Source organism: Bison bison, unplaced genomic scaffold (genome assembly GCF_000754665.1).
Source record: "Bison bison bison isolate TAMUID 2011002044 unplaced genomic scaffold, Bison_UMD1.0 scf7180017864255, whole genome shotgun sequence".
Taxonomy (NCBI): Eukaryota; Metazoa; Chordata; class Mammalia; order Artiodactyla; family Bovidae; genus Bison; species Bison bison.
The window spans coordinates 2,208,223-2,219,602 of NW_011494827.1; the positions used below are offsets into that span (position 1 = coordinate 2,208,223).

Below are 11,380 nucleotides of genomic sequence, written 5' to 3' on the forward strand. Positions count from 1 at the left end.
CCACTCGGCACCAGTCCCAGTGCATTCTTCTTTTACATCTGGGGACCTGGTACTCAGGGATTGGGGGCTCAGGACGGATGGGCTTGCCCACATCTGGAGAGAGGGCCAGGTCCAGAAGAGCTGCTCATCTTGTGCTCAGGGGCTGACCTTTGACATGGAGTTTCTTTGCTTTTTTAGGGGAATTTGAAAAAGACTCTGCTGAGTGCTTAAAGCATCTGGAGCTTCTGGAGGGAGAGGAAGGTCAGAATTTGAACAAAGGGGACTCAGAGGAGGAAGCTGAGTATCCTGACCCGCTTCTTCTCGGAGGCCTGATTCCAGAGAAGGGTTTTGCTTCATTTGACTTGTGTTTCTTGCAAGAGTTCATCTTTAAACTTCTGCAAAGTGAGTAATCAAGTTCTACCACTTGCTAGTAACTTTGGTGACCAAAGATTTTATAATCCTAGTAAGAGTAACCTACCTAATAGGTTGTATTATAATATTAAGTGGGAAAAATGAAAGGTTGTTAATAATATTAGGATAATAACAGTAAATAAAGATAATCATATAGGAAACAGCTGAGGGCTTCCGACGCACCAGGCACAGGTCTAAAAAGTTTATTAAACTACGTTTTAATTGTCATAAAAGTACTGTGAGGTCGGTTATAGTATCACCTCCTTTTAAAGATGAGACAAGTGCAGCACAGAGAGGTTAAGTAACTTCCCATGGTTGCACAGATAGTGAGCTGAGATGTAAACCCAAGTGCTTGGGCTCCAAGACCCATGCTCTTCATAACTTCCTTATGATCTCAACTATATAAAACTACGCATATGTGAATCCATGCAAATGTTAACCATGATTATCTCTGGCAGGCAAGAGGAGGGTGTTTTTCTTTATTCCTTTTTATATCTGCCACATTTCCCTCGATGACTTGATGTCCTTTCTATTATCAAAGTACAAAATTAACTCTATTTTAAAGGGTTTTGAGGTCACCTGCACATATGAGGGTCCCAAATGTTGCCTATGTGAAGTAAGTGAAAGTCGCTCAGTCGTGGCTGACTCTCTGCGACACCACGGTCTATACAGTCCATGGAATTCTCCAGGCCAGAATACTGGAGTGGGTAGCCTTTCCCTTCTCCAGGGGATCTTCCCAACCCAGGGATTGAACTCAGGTCTCCTGCATTGCAGGCAGATTCTTTATCAGCTGAGCCACAAGGGAAGCCCAAGAACACCGGAGTGGGTAGCCTATCCCTTCTCCAGGGGATCCCCCTGATCCAGGAATCAAAGCAGGGTCTCCCACATTGCAGGCGGATTCTTTACCAACTGAGCTGTCAGGGAAGCCTATGCCTATGTGAGGTGTGGTTCAAAGAGAAGGGGAGGTTTTGGATGGAAAGAACAGATAAAGACAGCCTTCTCTCCGCCTTCCTTCCAGTCAAAGAATCTGAGCTAAGAGAGCTGAGGAAGACTCTAGAAAGAGCGCAAGCAGAGCAGGAGGCCCTGCAGAGGCAGCTGCTGGAGTTCCAGGTAAGGTGCTCCAGAGGGAAGCAGCCAGTCCCCATCTCTGTAGCCCGCTGCTCAGCTCAGGGCCCGGCCTGGTGGGTCAGGAAGCTGGAGAGGAAGACCACGTGGTCCGATTAAAAGAACACATTGCAATCTGCAGTGCCACTTCCCTCCGCACGGTTCCTGCTAGAGCACACTTGTTGCATATTCTTGTAAAATACGGAGTGTCTGTCTGTAAAATACAGAGTGTTTCCAAGGTACAGAAATCGTGCCATGGGCCTTCTTGTGCTGCCTGCTGGCTTCACTCAAGGCTCCGTGGTCATCTACACTGCCCCGTGGCATTTGGCCTGCTATTTCTGCATGTCCCTGGCCCGCTACCCATGTTGTGGCCTCTAGTTTGCCACACTCCTTTGAGTGTAGTTTATTAAAGAACAGTGAATGTTAAAAACAAACAAAAAAAAACAAAGGAAACACCCCAGTTATTGTGCAATGGCCTACCTGACACAGGTCCTTGGATGTCAGCCCAGCCAGGGCCCCTGGCTCAGCAGCCTGGCTGGTGGAGAGGGTGTGAACCGTGGAGCTGGGAGGGGGTGTCCTTTACAGTCCGGGACCTTCTTAGCAGAGTGGCTCACTGAGCTCCCAGCCCATATCTTAGAGGAGGACAACCACATCTGCCTCGCCAGGGATGTTGGGAGGGGCCAAAGGCCTGGCACACAGTCACACTTTATCTGCAAATCCTGCCCTCGCCCTGGGGCTGCCCCATCGTGGGGCATCCTGGCTGGGGGCCCCGCAGTTGGGAGCCCGAGAAGGACCGACTCGGAAATCAGGCCCAGCTGTGGGTCTGGGCTCCTCTCCCTGGCTGTGGGGCTAGGGAAGCTCCCTGACCCTCAGGGAGCTCACTCCCCAGGCCTATTTATATATAGGAGGCAGGGATACCACCTGGGCAGGAGGGCAGGTGAGATACTGAGAGATATAAAGAGTCTAGCACCAAGATATAAAGAGTCTAATACCAAGTAGTATTTTTAACAAGGCGGGGTGGTGGTGCTCTGTCAGTGGGACAGCTGTTTTATTCCTTGGACTCAGGGAGGGGAGACTGACTATGTTCATGGCTTCTGTGTGTGCCCTACAAGAGCAGCTGCAAGACCCTTTTTGTCTAATTGTTTGCTTATTTGATTACTTATTCATTTGGTGCCTATTTATTTACATGTATCCTTACTTCCTTATAATTATGTACTTATTTACTGGTTCATTTATTTACTTCCTCACTTATGTGCATAGTTATGTATTTATTTATTCACTTGCTTATTTACTCATTCATTCAGCTATTCATTCATTTGGAAAGTTTTGGGGCTAGCCACATGAACACCTTGGTGTTCCTTTCAGAACCGACAGCAGTGGCTGGAGGTGGAGCTGGCCAGCCTGAAGACCTATGGGGTCATCCTGGAGAAGGAGTTTGAGAACCTGAACACAGTCATCATGCTGCCCCACTTTGGCCTGCGAGTAATGGACACGGGTGAGTCCCTCTCCCCCTCCTCTGGCCTCACACATGCTTCCTCCAGGTCCTCACTGGTCTGTGAAACTGAGGCCCAGAAATTCCTGTCCATTCACTTAGTCGTGCCTTCATCCCTCACTTCTTCACTTAGCCTACTTCTTGCACGGCCAGTGCATCCAAGCTTGGTGCTAGGTGCGAGGGATGTGGAGATGAATGGTCACCCTAAATCCAGCACCCACTGGCATCAGTCCCTGATCTGGGTGCTGCCAGGGGATGAAGATACGGAGAAGCCCCTGGCCTCAAGCTCTAACTGCCTGGACCCTCGGTCACTAGACTGTTGGGGTGCAATGTGTTCCAGAGGAGAGCTGCCCCCCATGGACAAGATGCTGTGGGCACTCAGGTGCGAGGCAGTTCCCTGTCTCTGCGAGGTGGGCTTCTAGAAGGACTTGACAGAGGAAGGACCCAAGAGGACAGTCCCAAACTCCTGAGACAAAGAAGGGCCCAGACGTCTGCCAGTGGGGAGAGGTGAGCGAGGGCGCAGAGCATGTTCATGCTGCGTCTCACGCAGGCCTGGTGCCAACAGCCTTCTCTGAAGAAAATTCATGAGTACCACTTCATTGTAAATATTTAAACATGACTGCTTGGGGGAATGTAAAACGTGAACATTCCTCTTCACTCCCCACACCCCTGCCCAGTCCCTTCCCTAGAAGTTTTTACTGTTCACATCTTGCCATTTCCTGTTTATGAATGAGGTGGCGGTGAGTGCATGTGTCCTAAGTCACTTTAGTCGTGTCCAGCTCTGCAGCCCCATGGACTGTAGTCCGCCAGGCTCCTCTGTTCATGCAGTTCTCCAGGCAAGAATACTGGAGTGGGTTGCCATGCCCTCCTCCAGGAGATCTTCTGGACCTAGGGATTGAACCTGCATCTCTTATGTCTCCTGCATTGGCAGGTGGGTTCTTTACCACTAGCGCCACCCGGGAAGCCCAAGGTGGTGGCCAAAGTCATCAACAAGGGGGAACTTCTCCGGACATGGCTACCATGTTGCTATATTGAGGCAAGGGGAAGGGGGCAGTTCCTAGGCAGTTAGGGGCCCTAGGACAGTGGGTGTGTACCAATCAGTCTGGCAGATTTCAATACTTTCAAACCTGGTACCGCCTCACTGGTGCATTACTGGCTAACCATCAGCACGGTGCTGGTGAGAAACAGTTGGACTTGTTCATCGACAGCTTATCTGTTTCCTACAGATGGGACGGCACCCCAGTCCCCGGCTAATTCACACTGAGGTGGGGGACCCCTGGGGTTTCACCATCACGGTGGAGCAGTGACTCCAGAACACACCACATCGGGTACAAGGGGTAGCATCCCTGCTCTATAAATAGCTAAGCCTCAAGGCCAAGGGTCCTGGCAATGAGAGGAATGGAGCTTGCAGGCCCCTCCCCTTCTTCCTTCCGTTCTCCTCTCCTCCCCATCCTTGCTTGAGAGCATTTGCCCTGGCCTGCGGAGTCGGACATGACTGAGCGACTGAACAACAACAACACGTTAAGTATCAAAATTCACATGGAATCAGGCCGGGGCAAATGCTCTCAAGCAAGGATAGGGAGGAGAGGAGGAGAGAAGGAAGAAGAGAAGGTGCACAGCCACTGTCCAAGAGCCCCTCACTGCCTAGGAACTGCCCCACTCTCCTTGTCCCAAGCCAGCAACCTGGCAGCCATGTCCCAAGAATCAATTAGACAAGTGAGATTTAGGGAGAGGTGCCAGGTGGTGAGTGCTCCTAAGGGAGAAGGGTTACCCAGGCTTGGGTTCCTGTTGGATGAGGGAAGCAGGTGGGAGGCATGTTCTCCAGTCTTGATAAGCCCATGGGCCCCTACTCTTTCTGCCTCCCTGTGGCCTCTTCCTTACCTGGTGAATTGGATCCTTTTACTGCAGTCATGACACTGGCAACTCTGGGGAGCAGACAAAAGATGCTGTGGGGTTTGGTTAATGTCCAGATGTGTTCACGTGGGTGTCCTTCCCAGGGAAGGCATGATGGAAGGCATGGCATGTGGTGCCTGTGTAATGTGTATACAGGATACAGTATAATGTGAAAGGTCAGCTTTCAGAAAGCGTTTCTTGATTATTGGCTCCAAATTTGTCAATGCACCTGGTGTCAGGTAATGTCCAGGAAGCAGTTTTGCAGGTTCAGCTGCTTCTCTGCTCCTGCCCCTCACTCTCTGCTTCCTGAAGTTCCCCTCAGCCCACTCAGTTCACTCCATCCCCAGATGTCCTTTGAGCCCAGGGCTCAGTGCTGGGAAGCCAGAAATTCAAGATGTTTTATGACCTCACGGAACTCTGGATCTCAGAGGGTGACACTGGGAAGTAAATCAAGGCTCATGGTGTGACCTGCTTCCCAGGTGGCACAGTGCGAAAGAATCTGCCTGCCAGTACAGGAGACATGGGGGATAGGGGTTCGATCCCTGGGTTGGGATGATCCCCTGGAGAAGGAAATGGCAACCCACTCCAGTGGATTCTTGTTTGGAAAATTCCATGGACAGAGGAGCCTGGCGGGCTAAGTCCATGAGTTCACAAAGAGTTGGACGTGACTGAACACACACGTGCCATGATGTGACTCAGCCATCCTATCTGAACCTGAGCTGTGTGCATGGGGTACCAAGCAGGCCCTCCTCTCAGGGCCCCCTCTTCCAGGACCCTGTCCCACTTCTCTGTCTAGGACACAGTTGTCTCTCCGGGAGCATCTGGGATAAGCAGAGCAGACGTGGACTGGGCTCCATCTGAAGCAGCCCTTGGGCTCCACAACTTTTTCCTGATACTAAACTGTCTTCTCTCCCTTCCCAACTCTGCAGCATAAAGCAGTGCACACCTTTCACCAGTGGGGACCCCAGGATGCATCCCGGGCGCATAGAGGTCAGCTTCCAAAGGGCCATCTCCCTCGGTGGAAGAAGAGTGGGGATCCTGGGCCCGTGAGGATGGGGTAGCAAAGATGAGTCAGAGAGCTGTCTACTCTACTGATCCAGGAGAAAATAAATCATGCGTGTGTGTGTCTTTGCACAACAGACTCAGTCTATCTTTTGTCTCGGGCTTGGCAGTGTCTGCTCCCAAGAACTGTAAGTTGAGCAGCTTTGATCTGGAAAGATGTTGGTGGAGCGTGTCTGCCTCTGCAAGCAGAGAGAGTAAGTGCCGCACACACCTGCTCTTGGAGCCCTTGTGCCCAGCGTCCCTGAGCCTATGCCCGCCTCTCCCTCTCACAGTCAGTCTCCGTGTGTGGTACAGAAGCACTTCGGTTTCCTCTACTGAATTATAAGGTTTCTTTCTGCTTCAGTTTCCTCTACTGAATTATAAGGACACCAGCGCTGCCCACCAACCACGAGAGGTAGGGTGAAGATGAAGTAATACAGCCAGACCCCAGAAGCTGACCTACAGGCAAGCAGGTTGTTTGGGAGGTAACCCCAGGTAGAGGAGTGGGGAAGTGAAACAGGGAGGGGAGGACAGACATGAGAGGGCACATTGTCCAGGCAAGATACTGTGGCTGGGCCCTGGGGAAATTCCGGGAGCCAGGGTGGGACACACACCTGAGAGCATCCCACTCAGTGGCCTGGGAAATGGGGTAGTTATCCACCAACTCCCTTCAGACTCTGCTAGGGGATGACTTCTGGGAGGGGTTAATTCCTTTTTCTTCCTGCTTGCTATGCAGATAACATGGGGAACCCAAGAGACCGGAAGAGCCTTGGGCAGGGAAGGCTAAGGTTGGAAGGCTGGCCAGTGTGCCCCTTGGGGTGGAAAGGACAAGGGATGAGAGTGGGACCCAACAGTGTTTGTTATGGGGCTGCTGTGGGGCTTTATAGGCTATTAATCAAGATACAGCTACAAAATAGGGGAGATCACGGTGGTTCCTGCACACAGGGGTGTAGACATCAGGGATTAGGTCTGCCTCCCTGCAACAAAGATGTGACCACAATGGCCTCACCACATAAGAAATGGTTGAGTGGTGAGCAGTGGGGACTAAGACAGCAGTTCTTGTGTGTACATGCATTGCCCACAAGGTAGCTCCCCAACCTCCAGCACTGGTTCTGTGCTCCAGGCAGGATGAGGGCAAAGGGGGGAGGGTGACAGCTGGTCTGCCTCTTTTCACAAAGAGCTTCCAGAAAGTCCCAATTTCTAGAAAGAATTTCCAGAAAGCAACTTCTATTTGCATCTCAGGGACCAAGGTGGCAGCATTTGGTCAAGATAGCTGCAAGGGAGTCAGAAAAATGTAGTTTTAGCTGAAAACAGGGGTGTCCAGAGCAAAGCTGGGTTGGGTTAGTGAGGAAGAAGCGGGTAGAGAAAACTTGGGGGGCGGGGTGGGACAGAGGGCAGTATCTGCCCCAGTGGACACTGTTTCTAGAGGAGAAAGCCAGCTTGTGACCCTGCAGAGGTCTCTGTGCAGTCTGGCTGGAGTCCTGGCAGAGGATCCCAGCATCTTTCTCTCTGCTCAGCAAACATTGGTGGGGTGTCTCTGAGCATTTTTATGGCAGGTGTTCAGCCAGAGTGATAGCTACTACACTAGTGCTGCTGAAGGCCTGGTCTGTGCTTGGTCTTTGTACACACTTGATGCTTGGCAACTCACTCCAATATTCTTGCCTGGGAAATCCTATGGACAGAGAAGCCTGGTGGGCTACAGTCCATGGGTTTGCAAGAGTCAGACACAACTTGAGAACTAAGCTATCACCACCACACACATCCGATCTCGTTGTGAGGCAGGTCCGCTTGAGCCACTTACAGATGGAACGAAAGAAGCTCAGTAATTGGCCAGAGATGCCATCAGCAAGGAGATCAGATTTGGTTTCCATGACAACTGTATCCTATGGAGATTCAGCTATTTGCTTTGACCACATGGGCCTACAGGATGGGTAGCTGCTTTGCAGGAAGACAGTCGTCTTTCTCTTTCAAACTAACTCAGCCTCTCCCTCCCTATAGTGACCCTGTCCTGCACTAACCTACAGCCAAGGTTACACTCAACAAAGTTTGCTGAATAAGAATACCTGGATTATCCAAATTAGACCATGAAGAGGACTTCCAGATTTAGCAAATGAAAATACAGAACACTAGTTAAATTTGAATCCAGATAAACAAGAACTTTAGTGTAAGTATGTCCCATGCAGTATTTAAGAAACACTGAAAAATGGTTTAAAAAATTTTAACTGGACACCCCATATTTTATCTGGCAGCCCTAAACACGAATGCCTCAATGGTTGTGTAACTCATCAAACTCAGCCCTTTATTTCATCACAGGAAAACCTGGATTTCTCCTGGAAGGGTGTTCAGCACACTGATAGTGACCCCTGAGCTGTATCCAGGTCCCAGGGTCTCAGGCCCTGGCCTTTGGACCAAACAAACAAGAGAAGCAGGTAGTGGCAGGTTCTGAGTGAGACAGAGTGGGCCCAGGTGTCTCGGAAGTGAGGGCGACTCTTCTCGGGTGCAGGTGGAAGGCTTAACCATGGATGATGAGCAGGGTTGATCCTCGCCTCAGCTTTACTTCCCAAAACGTGCAGGGCCTGGAATCCATCCTTTCATCTCCGTTTCCTCACTTGCCACAAAGGAGCTGGACAAGCCTGCGTCTAATAAAGTGAAGTCGCTTAGTCGTGTCCAACACTTTGCGACCCTGTGGACTGTGTCCATGGGATTTTCCAGGCAAGAGTACTGGAGTGGGTTGCCATTTTCTGCATCTAATAAGTTGAGTCTGAATGCCCAAACACACCGAGACATGTTATCTCCACTTAGCAGCTGTGGGACTCTGAGCAAGGCACTGCCTCCATGAGCCTCAGTTTTCTGCTCTGTAAAATGGGGATGTTGACACCTAGTGGGGTCACTGTCGGGACTGAGGAGTTGTGCCTTCTAAGTCACCCTGCACAGGACTGCATGCTGCGAGGACACTGGATGTGGGTGTGCCTGTTGTCCCTGACAACCATCCTGCCAGGATCCATCCCATGGAGACAGTAACACCCGGATCACCCGACAGGTTCTGAGCGGATGCCTGTCTCATGCTCATCTCCACGGCCGAGCCTCTTTGCTGAAGTGACTCCATTCCCCAGGCACTGTGGGGACCAGCTTGGGTTTAGGTTCCTCATGCCCCTCATGGGAGCTGAACCCCATGCCACTGTCCTAGATGGGATGTGGGACTGGGGTGGGAGATGATGCTGTTGGGGTGGTCCTGATGCAGAGAGACCAGGTCTCAGAGCTCAGTGATGCCTCCTTCAAGAAGCTCTGCCCTCCACAGCTGAAGCCTCATCTGTGAAATCTGACTCCCTCCAGATCCAGTTACCTATGCTTCTGGACAGTGCCTCCACAGCTCCTGGCCCAGCCTTTGCAGGACGCACCCCAGGGAAACCAAATCGCTGGGGGTGCTGGGGCTCGCAAGGGGGCCACGGTGCCCTCAGATGGCAGGAGTGGCCATTGCACTTCTGTAGCATGCCTGGGTGTGCCCCTGGCCAGAGGAGCTGAAACATAATGATCTGAGATGGACTTGTTCAAGGAGGCACAGAAAGAAATAGAATTGCTGTGTGACCCAGCGCATACAAACAGAATTAAAACCAAACTCATGCCAAGCAATAGTCACCCTACTTCAGAGGTGCACTCTGACACTTTGTCTTCTATTTCATATTTTAAAACTACTGGGCACAGCCCCCTAAATTGATTTCAGGGCTTTCTAATAGGTGATGCCTATCATAGTTCAATAGATGACTATTAATAATTGAATAAATCTCGGGCATCCTCATTACAGACCCCTTACATTTGATTATCAGAGTCTATGACTGAGCAGGTCGGAGTTCTGGCCTGAACTGCTTCCTCTCTTCATGCTGGGAGATAAGAAATCTGGGCATCTAGCTCTGCCTGCCCGCAGAGATGGGCCGAAGTGGGTGAGATGCTGAGGACTCTGAGAGTACAAATGGTGGATAGTCCTCCTGCCCTAGAATGAAGTAGAGTAAACCATACAGCTGGTGTGTTAAGAGCACTGGCTCTGGGGCCAGACTAGGTGCCCGGACACTGCCACTTGCTAGCTCTGTGACCCTGCATAAATCACTTTACCTCTAGGATGCTCAGTTTCCCCATCTGTAAAATGGGGATGATGATAGCAAGACCTCATCAGATTGTTGTGAGAACTACATGGGTTCCTAGACCAGGTCTGGCATGTGGGGAGTTCAGTAAACATCAGCCAGGATGGTCAGCAGGGCTGGCTTCACAGATATGCATCCTCTCAAGTCTCACAGAGCCCTGCTCCCAAAAAGACTGAGTTTAATGCTTTGCGGTCGCCATCTTGAAAGTCTTAATCAGTTTTTCTTTGAACCTGTGCTTTATAATTGATGTCTGATAGGGCAACAGAGCCTGCTCAGGGGATGTGCCAGGTGGCAGTGCTGTGCTCCAAGCAGTTAGCTTGGTTGCTGGGCTACAAACATACACACATGCCTGGCGTGGCCTGGGGCACTGTGGGGTCCTGGGGAGCTTGTGACCGGGGCTGGGACCTAAGCTGCTGGTGGTGATCATGGTGGCCAGTGGGAAACCCTGGAAGAGAGGAGGACCTTCCTGCCAGGAGTCTGTCCTGGGGGGACCTATATAAATATCAACTCTCAGGCCTGAGGGCTGGGGTAGGAACTGCTGGAACGCCGGCAGTAAACTTTGTCAGTAAATTATTACAAAATTGTACACATGGACATTGCAATACAGCATGCCAAGAATTATTAGAACTCTTCATTGAGCTTAGAATCTCTGGCTTTGACAGCTATTGCAATGCTGCAAATGTTCAAGGACTTATAAATAGAAATTAAGCGTAAAGATTGTCACTTTTGATGGAAAAAAAAGCATTATCTCCATATCAAGCTTTGATGAACCAGTGATTAAAGAGGAAGACAATTTTAAAATAAATTTTCCTTATAATTAAGATATAGTGAAAGAATGCATAAATAGGTGATCGAACTATATACAAGTCATGAAGTCATTTTTGGTTTCTGTTATAACCTCCACAAATTGGGAAATGAGTATGTCAAGGCTGTATATTGTCACACTGCTTATTTAACTTATATGCGGAGTACATCATGTGAAATGCCAGGCTGGATGAGGCACAAGCTGGAATCAAGATTGCTGGGAGAAATATCAATAATCTCAGATACACAGATGACACCACCCTTATGTCAGAAAGCAAAGAAGAACTAAAGAGGCTCTTGATGAAAGTGAAAGAGGAGAGTGAAAAAGTTGGCTTAAAACTCAACATTCAGAAAACTAAGATCATGGCATCTGGTCCCATCACTTCATGGCAAATAGATGGGGAAACAATGGAAACAGTAAGAGACTTTATTTTCTTGGGCTTCAAAACCACTGAAGATGGTGACTGCAGTCATGAAATTAAAAGATGCTTACTCCTTGGAAGAAAAGCTATGACCAACC

The 11,380-nt window shown here is 50.0% G+C and overlaps 1 protein-coding gene across 1 annotated transcript in view; it reads left to right on the plus strand.

Moving 5' to 3' along the window:
• The window catches only part of LOC104994292 (high mobility group protein 20A-like), a 30,215-nt gene extending 24,202 nt beyond the window's left edge, over positions 1 to 6,013 (plus strand). Inside the window, exons 8-11 of the mRNA XM_010847798.1 lie at positions 178 to 381; positions 1,409 to 1,500; positions 2,860 to 2,989; positions 5,809 to 6,013. Coding sequence (XP_010846100.1) covers positions 178 to 381; positions 1,409 to 1,500; positions 2,860 to 2,989; positions 5,809 to 5,813 — 431 coding nt within the window. The 3' untranslated portion in view covers positions 5,814 to 6,013. The remainder of the gene's footprint in view (positions 1 to 177; positions 382 to 1,408; positions 1,501 to 2,859; positions 2,990 to 5,808) is intronic.
• Positions 6,014 to 11,380: the final 5,367 nt, after the last annotated feature.